Raw genomic sequence first — 17,612 nt, 5'->3', positions numbered from 1 at the left:
CATGGTCACTCAAATTTAGACATGCTGCTGCTTCTTTGTATCTTCTCTGTATTATCAGTATTAACAACTAGCGGAGCCTACCCGTCGCTTCGCTGATTGACCAATTGTTTGGGGGAGGGGGGGGGGGGGGGGGGGTAGAAGTGCAAGGGAGGCGGAAGGGAGAAGTGAGAGGAGAGGGTGAGGAGGGGTGGTAGATGAGAGGGGGTGCGGAGAGGATTGAGAGGGAAGTGGGAGAGAGGAGGTGGAGTGGGGAGGGAGGAGGGCAAATATGCAAAGAGTGCTTTAAAAAATATATGCAAAATATGCACGTGCATAATGACTGGTTTATAACCGAAAGGTTTTTCAGATTCACAATCAGATTCACAAGGGTATGTAGGACTCACTGCGTTGCCCTGATGAACCCCCAAAAAGGGTGAAACCAGGTCGGTAACTGTGAGTTTTGTATGCACTTGTGATAGTATCTGAAGTAAGATCTAAATTATGCATCGTCAGATGGCTCTTCAGGAGCTTAGCAGGCAAGGCGTACGTATGTGGTGGTGACGTCACAGCGTGCGCTCATTAGGTTGGAGAACTGAAATTATATTCTGATTGGTTACTCCCGACCGCATCCAGGCGACTCCATATAATGAGTGGATACCAGAGGTAATGTACCGTGTGGCAGGCGGTGCTTATCGCTCCCATTAAGGTACAGCGATAGCTGGATGGGATACCTTAATGGTGGTTCACCACTGATAGGATGGAGTCGCATAATGACTGATACATATATGTATATTATGAATACTTATGTCATGACATGAATACTTATGTCATGACATGAATACTTATGACTGAATACTTTTGTCATTGTGATATTTCAGTTTTTTCTTTTTAATAAATTTGCAAAATTTTCTAAAATCCTGTTTTCTCTTTGTCATTATGGGGTATTGAGTGTAGATTGATGAGGGAAAAAATTAATTTAAACGATTTCAGCGTAAGGCTGCAACATAACAAAATGTGAAAAATGTGAAGGGGTCTGAATACTTTCTGAATGCACTGTACAGTATAATATATATATATATATATATATATATATATATATATATATATATATATATATATATATATATATATATGTATATATATATATATATGTATATATATATATGTATATATATATATAACTGAGAAATAGTAGAAACTCCACAGTACGAGCAGGGCATCTCATTTGCATTAAATAAATAATCGGGAGATTAAATCAGACGCGGACGTAGCTTCAGGACGTCGATCTTTAATTTTCGACAAGCTTTCGACCAACAAAGGTCTTCTTCTTAGTCGTCCCAAGTTCAACGGAAGTCATCTCTATATATATATCTCTATATATACATCTCTATATATATACAGAAGATATATATATATCTCTTCTTTGATATATATATATATATATATTTTTTTATTTATTTATTTATTTATTATTATTATATATATATATATATATATATATATATATATATATATATATATATATATATATAATTATAAAATTGAAATCTTGCGTGTTTGTGTGTAACATTCGATCGGTCCGGGGGCGTGGCTTACCCCTTTGAGAGAGTAGTAATATCCACCATTTTATTAACTCGCATAGCTTTGAGGCCTGTTTTGTAGGCCCGTGGTGTCTTGCTCTCTCTCTCAGTTTTATTTCAAATCAAATTCGATATATCATTTCATTTTTCACAGTCGCTAACATAGTTTTAGACTCGGTTGAAAAAAAACGGGAAGAAAATCCGATGAAAGTTTCCGTTTATAGAACGAAATGAATTCTGAAAGGCTTGTATCTTCAAGGCCATTGAGTCTGTTTCACGCCTTTATCTTCAATCTAAGTCGCCATCTGATTTCATTTTTATCGATGGTTTTAGACTCGGTAAAATAAATAATTGAGAACATTCACGCACACACGGGAAATTGCAGAGATATATTTTTAAAATCGCGCCACGTTGATATACGAAAATACACCGCCTAAAATAACAGGCATACAGTATATATCTTCGTCATTTCATTCAACATTATTACCCGGAAGTAAATTATGTTTCAGGAAATTACCGAGAGATATTTCTTCGATTTTTTTTATTATTTATATGCGCATACACTTTAAATAGGTTTATTTGAAATCTTTAATTTTCACAATGTAATTTATTTGTCATTTGATGATCGGCAAAACGATAGCACAAACACAATACTATTTGCAGGAAGAATGTCGTATCAACCCTCCGATGGCGCTACGGACGCGGACAACGAATCACACCTCACGTCTATGGACGCGAATAGCAACATCCGCACGAATCAGTCATCAATGATTTTCATTGACGCGCCTGGAGGCACAGGGAAGACGTTTCTTATTAACCTGATTCTCTCTAAAGTGAGAGCGAGTGGAGAAGTTGCCCCCTGCGGTGGCCTCATCTGGCATAGCTGCTACCCTCATGCCTGGTGGAAGAACAGCGCACTCAAGGTTCCAAATCCCTCTGACACCGAGGGAAGATGGCGTATGCAACATCGATAAAAATTCCACTATCGCAGACCTCTTTCGAAGTACAAAACTCATCGTGTGGGATGAGTGTCCTATGATCAGGAGAGAGAGTTTCGAGGCTGTGGATCGCACGTTGCGTGATGTATGTGACAAAGACGAGCCTTTTGGAGGGATCTTGACGATATGCTGTGGTGATTTCCGTCAACGTGATCGGAGATAAGGGCCGAAATCACGTGTCACAGGTAAGTGATTTAGAACACTGGAGAGGTGAGCCTTATGGCTTGCTGGCCCAAATAATCTCCCTGATGATGTCCAGCATTCGCTTTAGTTATATTCTCATATCTATTCAAACTGACATTGACCCAACGGGTCATGGGTCGTCTAGGGGTAGCATCATCATCATCATCATTGGCTGAGGGGTAGCATCATTGGCTGAGGCGTAGCATCATTGGCTGAGGGGTAGCATCATTGGCTGAGGGGTAGCATCATTGGCTGAGGGGTAGCATCATTGGCTGAGGGGTAGCATCATTGGCTGAGGGGTAGCATCATTGGCTGAGGTGTAGCATCATTGGCTGAGGGGTAGCATCATTGGCTGAGGGGTAGCATCATTGGCTGAGGGGTAGCATCATTGGCTGAGGGGTAGCATCATTGGCTGAGGGGTGGCATCAATGGCTGAGGGGTAGCATCATTGGCTGAGGGGTAGCATCATTGGCTGAGGGGTAGCATCATTGGCTGAGGTGTAGCATCATTGGCTGAGGGGTGACATCATTGGCTGAGGGGCGACATCATTAGCTGAGGGGTGGCTGAGGGGGTCACATCATTGGCTGAGGGGTCGCATCATTGGCTGAGGGGTCGCATCATTGGCTGAGGGGTCGCATCATTGGCTGAGGGGTAGCATCATTGGCTGAGGTGTAGCATCATTGGCTGAGGTGTAGCATCATTGGCTGAGGGGTCACATCATTGGCTGAGGGGTAGCATCATTGGCTGAGGGGTGGCATCATTGGCTGAGGTGTAGCATCATTGGCTGAGGGGTCACATCATTGGCTGAGGGGTAGCATCATTGGCTGAGGGGTAGCATCATTGGCTGAGGGGTAGCATCATTGGCTGAGGGGTAGCATCATTGGCTGAGGGGTAACATCATTGGCTGAGGGGTAGCATCATTGGCTGAGGGGTCACATCATTGGCTGAGGGGTAGCATCATTGGCTGAGGGGTGGCATCATTGGCTGAGGGGTGGCATCATTGGCTGAGGGGTCACATCATTGGCTGAGGGGTCGCATCATTGGCTGAGGGGTAGCATCATTGGCTGAGGGGTCACATCATTGGCTGAGGGGTGACATCATTGGCTGCGGGGGTGGCATCATTGACTGAGGTGTAGCATCATTGGCTGAGGGGTCACATCATTGGCTGCGGGGTGGCATCATTGGCTGAGGGGTCTTCTCCTCACTGCTCATTACTAAAAACTGCTCTTCTATGTGAGGATTGATAAATAAAAGCAATTAGAACCAGTAAATTTAGTTTTATATGGCATTTTGCCTCTCTATTAGAAAGTGTGAGAAAATTATATATCTTCGCCATAGGTTGACCTTTGACCCCCACTGTAACCATGGTAACCCCTTAATTATATATAATAACATTGACCCAACGGGTCATGGGTCGTCTAGTATATATATATATATATATACTATATATGTATATATATATGTATATAAAAGAAAGTTTTTGTTTGTTTGTCTGCACGCGCCAATCTCCTGAACGGTGAAAGATAGGAGGAAACCTCTGAAACAAAAAATGTCGGGACGGGCCCCGGGAAGGTTATAGGCTAGGTGGCAAGGCCGGTCGAAGCCGCCTTGGCCGGGCTGGGCCCATTTCGCAATTAAAAGCTGAGCTGAATTCTAGTAGTCAATCTTCTATGGCCGCGAGTAAAAGCTGAATTATAGTAGTAAATTCATTCAAAAACAACTAAAAATGTCGGGACGGGCCCCGGGAAGATTATATGCGAGATGGCGAGGCCAGTCGAGGCCACCTCGGCCGGGCTGGGCCCATTTCGCAATTAAAAGCTGAGCTGAATTATAGTAGTCAATATTCTACGGCCGCGAGTAAAAGCTGAATTATAGTAGTAAATTCATTCAAAAAGAACCCGGGCAATGCCGGGTGCTTTCGGCTAGTATATATATATATATATATTGTAACGAATTTGAGAAGTGTAACGGTTTTGGAGAAGTGTAACAATTTTGGAGAAAGTGTAACGAATGTGAAAAGTATGGTTTTGTTGTGTGTAACACCCTCGTAATGTAAATAATGGTCGCAGCCGTCCTCCTAGTTAATTCCATGAAACTTACACACAGGCCACGATATATCTTTTTAAATAGTTTATTTCCTTATTCTATGTAGGCTATATATGTGTTTCCCACTAGATTGACTCTGCATTGTATCAAACAAAATAAGCGTAGGCCCCTTTCAATTTCCCCAATCATCTCCGCTCTCCAAAGTTCCTTTCAAAAGCGGTGCGAGTGGTGTTCAATCTCGCAAGCCGCCATTGCCCATGTGCTAATCTCGGAGAAGAGGGGGGTAGGAGCCGCCAACTCACAGGCGTGGCACGTCGTCATGATCAAAGGGGGAATCGGACAGCCCTAACAGCCAAACAGGACCGCGGGGAGCGACCCGGTAGGCGTGCCCTCGCAGCCGGCGGCTTGATTCCTACCCGAGTAATAAAAGCGACTGGAAGGGACTGCTTCAGGAGATGACATGAGAGATGAGCTGTGAGCTGAGCTGTGAGCTGTGAGCTGTGAGATGAGAGACGCTCCAAACCAAAAAGGAGAGGTACTTGGAGAGGAAACAAGCTTTGGAGAGACGCGCTGAGAGGAGGGAGACGGCTCCACCAGAAGGAGAGGAGCAGGTGTGACCGAGCCAGCGCGTGACGTCCACAGCATCAGCAGCGTCGACACGACCGAGGGTTTTCCCGCCAAAAACGCGAAGAATTGGGAGCTGCTACCTCCAGCCCTGCCGGTTGCAGGGACCTGACCCTGCCTCCCTCTCCAGCAACCCACCTCCGCCATTGCTGCCTGCAATTTCCCCCGTGTAAGTGTGAACGTCGTCTGTCCTAATCGTTGTCCTGGGGTTAAGTAAATTGAATAGTATAAGCTAACGATGCACTGTGTATCTGCTCCTTCCATTCGCTGAATATAACCGATTGCTCTCGTTGCTCTGGCTTGTGAAAATACATAATAAATCCTGTTATTCCTCCGTACTCTGTCTTCTTCTCTTTTCCTTCTCGTTCGGTCGCTTTAGAGGTTTCCCGATTGAATATCTGTGGTGCGATCTGGTCAACGTTGGGGGAGTCGGGCCAATCGGGGGAACTGTTAGGTCGCGGTAATACACCACCGCTCGGTCAATATAACATCTTGTCCGCGATCCGTAACAATATATATATATATATATATATATATATATATATATATATATATATATATATATATATATATATATATATATATATATATATATATATATATATATATATACACATGACTAAAATTAGCTAGGCTATCTGTAGTTGAGAGAGGAGCTATTTTTACACCCATGTTTTGTATTGGAGTAATATTGCCATTCTTTGAAGCAGATGGGAAGTAACCTCAGTTGAAGGACAGGCTGAAAAGAGAGGAAAAGCAAGAGCAGGTAGAGTATAATTAGTCAACGCTAGTAATAGCTTAATGTATCTTTTTGAGTGAGAAAACCAGAGGCAAGAGGTGCTGGTGAGTACAGGTGTGGTGCTTTGTAGACAAGGGTGGGGACATTGGGGATCAGAGCATTTGGGTGGGAGGCCTGGGGGTAGAGGCCCCCACCAATGCTCTCTCAGGGAGCATGTGTTTCTAGTATTAATAAAAAACAACAATTGTGATGAACTAGGCTCATGAAAACGATCAATATGAAACATTATGAAACAAATGCTGATGACATTACACTACTCACAATAAGTTAGGGATATTGGCAGGTTCTTCGGTGTGGTTGATTTTGTGTATTAATTATGTTGAAAAAAGTTGTTGGTCCTAATTCTATGGTTATTAATGAGTGTAAAAAATACAGCATTCTTGATTTCAATACCCTAACCCTAACCCCTATAAAAAAAAACCCTCACTCCCACAATATCCCTAACTTATTGTGAGTAGTGTATGATGAATTTTGTAACTTTTGGAAAACTTTGTAATTTTGCTCAGATATTTTGGCACCTCGCCAAAAAACGTGGGAAACAACACCTGGCTGGTTGAGTGGTTGCCTCAGAATGATCTGCTTGGTAAGTTATCCTTGACTTCTCTTTTTAAAGTGCTACAACACCATTTTGGGTAGAGATAACAAGTAGTCAATCAGTGATTGAAGAACATTCATGTGTAGGTTTCCATTCGTATCCGAAGAAAGGCGTTCACATGAAACAGACTATAACTACCTATTCAATTTGTTTAGACAGTACTGCAGATGTCCACGTCATCAACCACGGTGTAAGATAGCAACATTGCAATCTGGTGTCAAGTACCCTCCAAAAAGACCAGAGTGCAGTTCCTGCAGGAATTTTGAATTCAGCCAGAGTACCGGTGGTAAATCGTTTAAACTTCACAAAGAACATCCACCAATCAGAGGAAGTATAATACAATTGATGTATTATACTTCCTCTGAAACACCAGGGTGACAGTTGATATTTAGGCCGAGATTCAAACCACGGCTAAACGAGTGTGCATACCTTTGGCCTATTTTGCCTGTCGAGTACAAATATATATATTATTGTGGATTAAGGCATTGTAGGTGGAAATTAGTTCAGGTGCAACAAGGAAGGACTTTGTATGATGCAAGATGTTCAGTCGGCGACTGGCTTTGGAGGTCAACTTTGAAATGTGGTTGGCTCAAGAAAGGTCATGGCTGATCTTGAGACCCTTGAGACTTGGCCAATGGAGAGTTTGATGGTCTGAACTTCCTCAAGAGGATGGTTAGGAAAGTAAATGGGAGGGTTTGCTGGATGGTCATTTCAGAGACATAGTGAGTGTGAGATTTGTCTGGATTGAAAGACACGTTCCACTTGGTTGACCAGATTGTGATTTTGTCCAGGTCTGCAGAGAGTGAAGAGGCTGCTGCGTGCTGGGATGAGGGATAGGGCAGAGGGTGGAGTAATCAGCAAATAGATAAAGGGGATTTCCCAGAGAGTGAGAGAGATAGTTGATGAAGACTAGGAATAGGACCCAGAACGTAGATGCCAGACTGTATCGAAAGCTCGAGATATGTCCAGAGAGACGGCCCTGATCTCATGTCTGACATTGAGGGCCTCCATCTCTTGTTGGGAGAGTAGAAGCAGCAAGCATGTCCAGTTTGTGTCTGAATCCAAAATGGTGATCTGAGATGAGGATGTTGGAGAAAAGGAAGGATTTCAAATCAACTGCGATGATTTTTTTTTTCCATGACGGTGCTGATGATCTGCAGTAGGTTCTTGGTCTGTAGTCAAGGGGCTCAGTTTTGCACCTTTTTATGTAATGCAGTGACGTTGGCTGATTTCCAAGCAGATGGAAGGTGGCCTATGGCAAATGATAGATTGAAAGTAGCAGAAAGAAGATCTGCAAGAGCAGCAGAGCAGGTTTTTTAGGATACGTGAGCTAACACCGTCCAGTTCAGTTGCAGAATCAGTCTCGAGCTGCCAGAAATTTCTCCACATTGTCAGGTGCAAAATACAGAGAGCCCTGGAGCAGTTGGGTGCGACTGGGTAGATAAAGTGGGTACACAACCAAGAAACATATTGTTTTTGAGGTTAAAAAGGTCAAAATTCAAGGTCACATAAAATCGTCAATTTTCAGTGAATGGACTTGACAGTTGAACAGAATTTGAATTTTGCATCACTGAATTTGTTCACCAATGAAATCCTAGAAGCCTATTGTTTTGGAGGTCAAAAGGTCAAAGGTCAAAGCCAAGTAAATCGTCGATTTCCATTTGGTTGACTTGAAATTTGAACGGAATTTGCACATTGGGTCACTGAATTTGTTCACCAATGAAATCCTAGAAGCCTATTATTTTGGAGGTTCAAAGGTCAAAGGTCAAAGCCAAGTAAATCGTCGATTTCCATTTGGTTGACTTGAAATTTGAATGGAATTTGCACATTGGGTCACTGAATTTGTTCACCAATGAAATCCTAGAAGCCTATTATTTTGGAGGTTCAAAGGTCAAAGGTCAAAGCCAAGTAAATCGTCGCTTTCCATTTGGTTGACTTGAAATTTGAACGGAATTTGCACATGGGTCACTGAATTTGTTCACCAATGAAATCCTAGAAGCCTATTATTTTGGAGGTTCAAAGGTCAAAGGTCAAAGCCAAGTAAATCGTCTATTTCCATTTGGTTGACTTGAAATTTGAATGGAATTTGCATATTGGGTCACTGAATTTGAAGGATCGACATACAACGTATGCATTGTTTTCTTTCCCTTGTGCACCACTGTTATTGAACACTACAGGTCATCCTAACGCTCGTGCTTTCATAAGCCATGGTGGCCTGAATGGAATTTACGAGGCAGTCTACCACAGTGTGCCAGTAGTGGGACTGCCTATATTCGGGGACCACTACGACACCATGACTCGGGTCCATGCCAAAGGTATGGGGATCAAGCTGGACTGGAGACAATTGACTGAGCAGAAGTTGTCCCACACCATCATCACTGTTGCTTCTGATTCAAGGTGAGCTTGTATACATACTGTAACGAAGTCCCACTGGTGTACATGGAGTCTTTAAGTTAAAATTAGAGTGTTCCAAATGGCATTTCGTGAAACGTTTTGATCCTCAGTTTGGTTGCACACACACCGAACATAACTCGTGCGTGGCAGCTCATGTTTTTTTTCGGGCATCGAGAAGAAATTAATCTCCAAAATCACAGGTATAGTAAAACAATAAAGTTTAATAAAATGCGCAAAATAAACTGGGGTAGGAAATAACAACAGTTGGAGAAATATAATTGAAGAAGAAGAAGAAGCAGAAGAAGAAGACGTCCCCATTGGAAAATAAAGCATGTGTTCACATGGAAGATGGGGGGGATCCATAGCTAGATTGTGTTCATAATAGTATGGACCATGTGATCATGTAGGTTAGACTTACCCTTGTACTGTAACAGGAAAATGTTATAATTTGTCTTGTAAGGAATGCACTGAGGAGGCAGTGAATGTTAACCCTCTGGAGTCTACTATTAAACCATTACACACACATCGAATCCAGGAGGCGGTCATTGCGCGGTCAATTTGAATGCGGTTAGAGCCGATAAATTCGGCTTGTAGACATTTCGGCGCATGCGTGAAGCTGATAGAATCGGCTTGTACACTCCAGAGGGTTAAGGTAAGGTCGATTGTTTTGGTGAGATGGAGGTGAGGGTTATGGTCTTTGAAACTTTAAGACAGTATGGCAGTGAAAAACTTTAAGACAGTATAGAGTAAGATTGTGTTATGTAAAACCTCTTGTCTGTAGGCGAGGCCAGGCGGAGACACGTGGGCACGAAGGAAGCAATAGCGTGGTAACTGCGCTTTTCAGGACTTTATGGACCCTTTTAAAACACCCGAAGCACCACGAACCTGCAGTTCTGTTGAGGGCTCGCAAAGGACAGAGGGATAAGCAGCCTTGAGTGCTGCAAGGAGGTTTCAGATGGGGGGGAGAGGGGAACACTGGAGAGAGCGTTGCCCCGTCCTGTGCAGTGGCCAATGGAGAGCAGTCGTGGGCGGTTCCGAGAAGGATGGTAAAAACTGTTGCTGCGTAAGCTTGCCCAAGGAGGACGTGTTAGAGAGATTCTTCCCTTTCCTGGGCCGCCATCTTCACCATAACCCTCACCTCCACCACATCGCTCCTGCCATTTGCTGTCCAAAGCCACACCAGGCTTGTGTGCCAGCAACTTGCACTCCACTGGATTATACCAGCAAAACAATGGGGGCAGCGAGGGCTCGGAGGGTCGTGGTATTTGTCCGAGCCATTAGTGGGTTAGGCTTTATTTTTCATCCTTGCCCATAAGTTTGTGTCCCCCTCATCCCTACTTATGTCTTCAACCACTTGGTTCATCCTGTTTATTTATGCTTAGCATCTTATCTACCCTTGTCTTCTCATCTATCTATAATTCCAGTAATCTCTGTGTGTATGTGTATGTGTGTATGTGTGTGTGTATGTGTGTGTGTATGTGTGTGTGTCTGTGTGTCTGTGACCGCTGTTTCTCGACAACCACGGGTCCGATATACTTGAAACTTGCCAGGTATATTGCTGGGGACCTGAGGATGTGCCTTTTCAAGGTTTCATATTAATCGGACAAGTAGTTACCGAGCTATGTCTAAAAAACGATTCAACCAATCAGAGAGCAGCGAGCTATCACGTGTGCCGAACGTGGCGAACAGACTCTGCCTCGGTCGGCACATTTGAGAGCGTATTCATTTATTTCACGTTGGCAAACTATGTTGGCGCTATGTTGGCGTTAAACTATGTTTTAAAACTAATTAAAACTAATTTGCGATTCATCGTAACTGCGATATGCGACCTTCCGGACAGTCAAATGAGGACGTCACTTCCGGACTTACGGATAGTCATCTATCTATAATTCCAGTAATCTCTGTGTGTATGTGTGTGTGTGTATGTGTGTATGTGTGTGTGTATGTGTGTGTGTATGTGTGTGTGTCTGTGTGTCTGTGACCACTGTTTCTCGACAACCACGGGTCCGATATACTTGAAACTTGCCAGGTATATTGCTGGGGACCTGAGGATGTGCCTTTTCAAGGTTTCATATTAATCGGACAAGTAGTTACCGAGCTATGTCCAAAAAACGATTCAACCAATCAGAGAGCAGCGAGCTATCACGTGTGCCGAACGTGGCGAACAGACTCTGCCTCGGACGGCACATTTGAGAGCGTATTCATTTATTTCACGTTGGCAAACTATGTTGGCGCTATGTTGGCGTTAAACTATGTTTTAAAACTAATTAAAACTAATTTGCGATTCATCGTAACTGCGATATGCGACCTTCCGGACAGTCAAATGAGGACGTCACTTCCGGACTTACGGATAGTCATAGTGACGACGTACTGATGCTGAACGTGGCGAGCAGACGCTGCCTCGGACGGCACATTTGAGAGCGTATTCATTTATTTGACGTTGCAATCTGTGTTGATTGTTGTAAGGTACGATCGATTGTAGTACACGTTTATAATAACTCTGCCGATACAGGCCCGATTAACTGCAGCGCCATCCGAGCTGCGGCGTCGGGACGATACATTCATTGTACGGTCACATCACGCACTTACGGGCACGCCCATGGGCTCATGGGCACGCCCATGCATGCATGGGCGAAGACATTTTTTTTTTTTTTTTTGGCAAGGAACGGGCACCCACGTACGGGCACGTCCTAGTACATTAAATTTGTTCAATAAAAATCACTGCAATGGCGAATCCATCTATAAGGCCCCATAAAAAAGTATTATCTTATCACCCTCGCGCGCATCACTTTTGGTAGAATTCCGATTTTTGTGTTTGTTTTTTTTTCGATCGTCTTTTCGGTCTTTTTTTTGCTCGAAAAGTGGACAATTCCTTCCGAATACCAACGAACGATTCCTTTCGCGCTCCGGAAGTCATCGGATCGATAGTTTTTACTTTATGCACATGCGCAGTTACCACAATGACTGTTGATCCTTTGTGTGTGCAAAAAAAAAAAAAACGCCCTCCCTCATCCCTTCTCCAGCCTGGATAGGGTGATAAGATAATATTTTTTTTCATGGGGCCTAACTTGAGGCACTGAAATGGTGTGAAGCATTGTGTTATCCTATAGTTAACAAATTTGATACTGCAAGCTCAGTAATTACTAATTAGTGTTTTATAACCACTAGTGAGATACCCGTGTTACGGCAATGCAGATACGGCGAATGCTAAAGCATGAAACCAATAAATTCCACATTCCTGTAGCACCTTCAGTCGCACGTCAGACATAGCCAGCAAGTTCGTGAAGGACTTCCATGAAAAACGTACCCGTTCGCAAACAAACGGGTACGTTCAGGTATAGAAAGATCGATCGTGGGTCCGTGGCGAATCTGCATATGGCGATCCGCGAAGGTCACGTTCAGAAGGTAGAAACCATCATGGCATGTCGTCATTCACTTGAACTCGAAATCTCGTTTTTCATTCCAAACAACATAACTCTTCTTCTCTTCTCTTCTAGACTTGGTTAGGACAAGCTTCCCTGCTAATGTCTGCTGCTCGTCTTCTGCTCCAATCGGTTCTTCTGATCATGTGCTTGTTAAAGTGGACATCTCACTGGCCATTCTCAGAGAGCCTCCTCAGCGTCGATGAGTCTGGCATTTCACTCAGGCCGACTGGCATGGCCTTCAAGCAGCCACCAATCATCTGGACTGGTCTCCCATCTCCACTGCCTCTGGCATCAATTCTTCCTGGGAATTCTTCCAAAGCAAACTGCTCTCTCTCATGCACAGATTTATCCCAACTCGTCTTCAGTTGTCTTACCCTTCCTCCCGTCCATGGTACACTGAATCTTGTGGTGAGGCAGTTGCCCTGAAACAACTTGCCTTTGCCTCTTGGAAGGCTAATCCAACTGAAGGCAATCTCAGTTCCTTCCACCAAGCTCAGAACAAGTGTGTGTCTACCCTCAGGAGTGCCAGGAAGCACTATCTCTCCACACTCAATAATGAAATCTCAAACCTGTCTCCTTCCTCCAAATCCTGGTGGCGTCTGGTCAAATCGGTTTCTGGTGTTTGTTCCCCCTCCATCCCCTCCCTTACCTCAAATGGCTACACAGTTGACACCGCACGTGACAAAGCCGAATGCCTCAACTCTATGTTTGCCTCAAAATCTTGTTTCCCAAACCCATCTCTCTCTGTTCCCACCTTACCCAGTCGAACCCAACTGCTCCTGGACTCTGTGTCCTTCTCTCCTGACAAGGTGGAGGAGTTTTTGTCAAACCTCGACTCTGATTCTGCAACTGGACCATACAGCATCAGCCCACAGGTCCTAAAATCCTGCTCTGCCGCTCTATCTCACCCTCTCTCTGTTCTTTTCACCCTCTCTTTTGCTCATGGTCATCTGCCAGCATCCTGGAAATCAGCAAACATTACCGCTTTACACAAAAAAGGTGCAAAAACAGATCCTTGCAACTACAGACCAATCAGCCTGCTCCCAATTATCAGCAAAGTCATGGAATCCATCATTGCTTCGGATATCAAATCCTTCCTCTTGTCCAATGGCTTGATCTCCGATCATCAATTTGGATTCATACCAGGTCATTCTACTCTGGACATGCTGCTTCTGCTGTCTCAACAATGGATGGAGGTCCTCAATGCCAAACAGGAAATCAGAGCTGTCTCCCTTGACATATCACGTGCCTTCGACACGGTCTGGCACCCCGCTCTGCTCACCAAACTCTCCTCCTTTGGTATCCATGGAAATCTCCACGCATGGCTGGCGGACTTCCTCTCTGGTCGAAGTCAACGTGTGGCCTTGAATGGATTTCTCTCATCTCCCCTTCCTGTTCAGGCTGGAGTTCCCCAAGGCAGTGTTCTGGGCCCTGTGCTTTTTCTGGTCTTTATCAATGATCTCTCCGACTCTCTGGAAAATCCTCTCTATCTCTTTGCTGATGACTCCACTCTCTGCCGCTCCAATTCCTCTTCCCTCAGATCGGCAGTCTGCAGCCTCCTCACTCTCTGAAGACCTGGACAAAATCACAGACTGGTCAAACAAGTGGAACATGTCTTTCAATCCTGACAAATCTCACACTCTTACTTCGTCTCTCCGAAAAGTTCGACTGGACAACCCTCCCATCTACTTTCTCAACAATCGTCTCCAAGAAGTTCTGTTGCTCAAGCTTTTGGGTGTCACTATCTGCCATGATTTTTCTTGGGAAAACCACATTTCCAAGCTGGCCTCCAAAGCCAGTCGCCGACTGGGCATTCTCCGTCGTGTGAAGTCCTTCCTCGGCACACCTGAGCTCCTCACCACATACAAGGCTTTCATCTGCAGCTCAATGGAATACTGTTCTCCCCTATGGGCCGGTGCTCCTGCCTCACACCTAGCTCGGCTTCACGCTGTTGAAATCAAAGCTTTCAGAATCATTGGACTCTCCCGTGATGAAGCTATCTCCGAGGGCCTTTCACTCACTCACCGCAGGCAGGTTGGTGGTCTTTCTGTCTTCTACCGACGCCTCTCCGGCCTTGCTCCCCCAGCTCTCTCTGTGCTTTGTCCACCAAATATTCCTACAGGTCGCACAAGATCTACCAGCAATCCTCTGATGGTTAAACTGCCGAAATCTCGGCTCTCAGCTCACCTTCACTCTTTCATTCCTCTTTTCTCCCGCCTCTGGAACAAACTTCCACACTCCCTTCAATCCCACTCCTCCCTCCAGGTCTTTAAAACAGCTGTTCACCACCATCTCTTATCCTCCCCCATCCAAAACCTTGATCTTTTCTACCCCCGCTAATTCACCCCAGATCCACCTTGTTTGAAATTCCAACTTCTTTCCTGGAAGTCCTGGAAGTGTCCATATGTTTTATACCTCTCCCATCCCCCCCCCCCCCCTTCCCATGCCTCCCTCCCCCCAAAGCCCTCTCCCTCCCACAGATCTCTCGATGTCCCTGCTCTCAAATGTTGTGTTTGTGTCCTTCCCCCTCTCTCCCCATCTTATCTACCGCTCCCCATGTTATATGTTTTATGTGTCGGTTTGTCTTTCTGTGTGATTAATGTTAGCTCTTTCACGAGCCTCGATCTTGTATGCAAAAAGGAAACAAAAAAAAAACTCCAATCACAAAATAAACTTTTAACAACATTGTTAATGTTTCCTTCATTGTAAAAACAACCAAGTCAACAGTTAAAAGGATTTTGAGCCGATAGGTGTTACGGCCTTGGCAAGATCGATGGAGACGGCGATCTGTTGGCTTATACACCGCCCAAATAGCTATGTGGAATTCTCTCACGTAGAGATTAAACCCACGTCGTTTGAACTTTGGCCGAGGTCATTATTTACTTTTAATGATGTTTATATACGAATCAAATAGAAGATAATTGGTTTTGGGTCGTCCTTTCCACATATTTCATGGGATTGTGAGTTGGCGAGACGGCCGTGATGGCGGGGAGGGGGTTGGCATTCCCTCAAGCACGGATTCAACCCATGTCCTTATAAAAAGGTCTTTGTCCGACGTCACCGAGTCCACTCGGTGCAGCCGATCGATGCAGCCGTGCAGTGATCGGTGCAGCCGTTTGTGCGGCACCCTGGAAAATAACGTTATGCAGGAGTCCAAACCTGAAAATGCTGGAGGCCAAAGCTGAAATTGAAAAAATAATATACCCTATTTTACTCCAGGAGATCTCAGGATTACCCACCCAAAATATCGTTGCGATTGTTTCAGCCGTTTTTGCGGTACGTTCGAATGAACGGACGGACGGACAGGCAGACAGACAGACGGACATTTGGTGAATTATAGTAAGATTACACCCCTCCCCTCCCCCAACCCCCCTCTGAGTGCAAGCAGTCCTGCATTTTGAGCACAGTCCTTCTGATGGGACATTCAGTTACCTATCTCTTCAGCATTTAACTTGTATAGACCTTCAGCATTTCAAAAGGTAAGAGCATGGACATTGGACAATCCCCATAGGTTGGCATCGATGTGAAAGAGGAAATTCCTCCTTTGTAAATGCCCATCTGAGTGTGGTGAGAAAAGCAGCTTCATTGTTTTGGCATTGGTATCTATAGGGTGGTCCAGATGTCTTGTGACCCCCTAACATTTTCCCCCTTTCTCATTTATTTGCAATGCAATGTTGTGGGGCCTGGCAATGTCACATACAATTTCTCATATAGACAGGGTGTCGAATCATCCTGTGCAAATAAAATGCTTGTTCTTGTTCAGATTACTGGACCCTTAACAAAGACCTCAATAATTACAATAATGATAGTTAATGAAGTATATATATATATATGATATATATAAACTTTATATATATATATATGATACATATGTGATTCTTATATTGCCTACATTACATTACACACGCATTGGTATACAAAATATTAAGTTTTAGAGAATAAAAGGGGTCACAAGACATCTGGACCACTCTGAAGAGTGCCCCAGGAAGTGACGACACTTCTCCCAAGCTCAGTGGCTGTTTGTCTCTTCTATCAGTCTGAGACAGTTATTTCTATCAGTCAGTTATATCACTGAGACAGTTATATCACTTCTATCAGTTATTGTGTCACGTATGTAAAATTGTAGTATACAAAATTATCTGCTTGGGATTAATTGTGTTCACACTACCTTGTAGAATGTTTACATTGTTGTAAAATATGTAGATATTATATGTATGTGCAAAGATGTGATTGGCCTCCCAGTATGTTTCTTTAAAGTGTCATACAACTGTCACTATTGATAGATAGAATGAAAGTATATCACACTAAAATACACCTTTTCTGTCTGTCTGTCTGATGATTTTTTGACATCAATACATTCTGTCGTTACTTATCCAATCTCAATCAAACTTGACAGGATGACCAAGGGTTACACAATGAAGGTTGTAGCACATTCATTTGTCCCCCTCCCCAAGGGGGTTTTCTCCCCCGAGTGGGTTTTCCCCACCATTGTCGTCAATGGGTTGCGTGTTGAGGTGTATACCAATGTTAAATTAGCTTTATTGTGGCGTTTTTCGAAGGCCGCTTCAAATAACAAAACTAAGGATACTAGCATAATATTAATGTTATTACAAAACAATATTAATACCAATAATATCCCACCTCCGCAAGGGGTTTTTCCGGCGAGTCAACGTATATAACTAGCTTGTCATGGCGTTTTCATGGGAGCAATGGCCTCTACCAGAAGTGATGAACAGTAATGAATATTATAAACCACAAACACGTATGCTTAGCTTTTTAAACAGTCGCTAATGCTCTTTATAACACGAAATGAAGAAATTTGGAGGAATCCCGACATGCGTGAGGTAAGTTTTACTTACAGAACTGAGCGAAGATCTACTGTACTCTAGGTACCCCATAAGTGTTCCTTTAATAACATGACCCTTCCTGGCACTAACGTGGCGTTTTTCGTAGTGAACTTTTAAAACTCGCTCCTTCTGTTTACCACGA

The 17,612-nt window shown here is 43.9% G+C and overlaps 1 protein-coding gene across 3 annotated transcripts in view; it reads left to right on the top strand.

Annotated features, from left to right (window-relative positions):
* Window positions 1-17,612, top strand: part of UGT8 (UDP glycosyltransferase 8) — a 112,814-nt gene that overhangs the window by 93,572 nt on the left and 1,630 nt on the right. For all 3 annotated transcript variants that reach the window (XM_068112430.2, XM_068112432.2, XM_068112431.2), the window contains exons 5-6: window positions 6,716-6,792; window positions 8,982-9,201. In XM_068112430.2, the coding sequence (XP_067968531.1) occupies window positions 6,716-6,792; window positions 8,982-9,201 (297 nt within the window). The remainder of the gene's footprint in view (window positions 1-6,715; window positions 6,793-8,981; window positions 9,202-17,612) is intronic.

This window comes from Myxine glutinosa, chromosome 4 (genome assembly GCF_964187855.1).
Source record: "Myxine glutinosa chromosome 4, kmMyxGlut1.1, whole genome shotgun sequence".
Classification (NCBI taxonomy): Eukaryota; Metazoa; Chordata; class Myxini; order Myxiniformes; family Myxinidae; genus Myxine; species Myxine glutinosa.
This window is presented reverse-complemented; position numbering and strand designations above follow the sequence as displayed.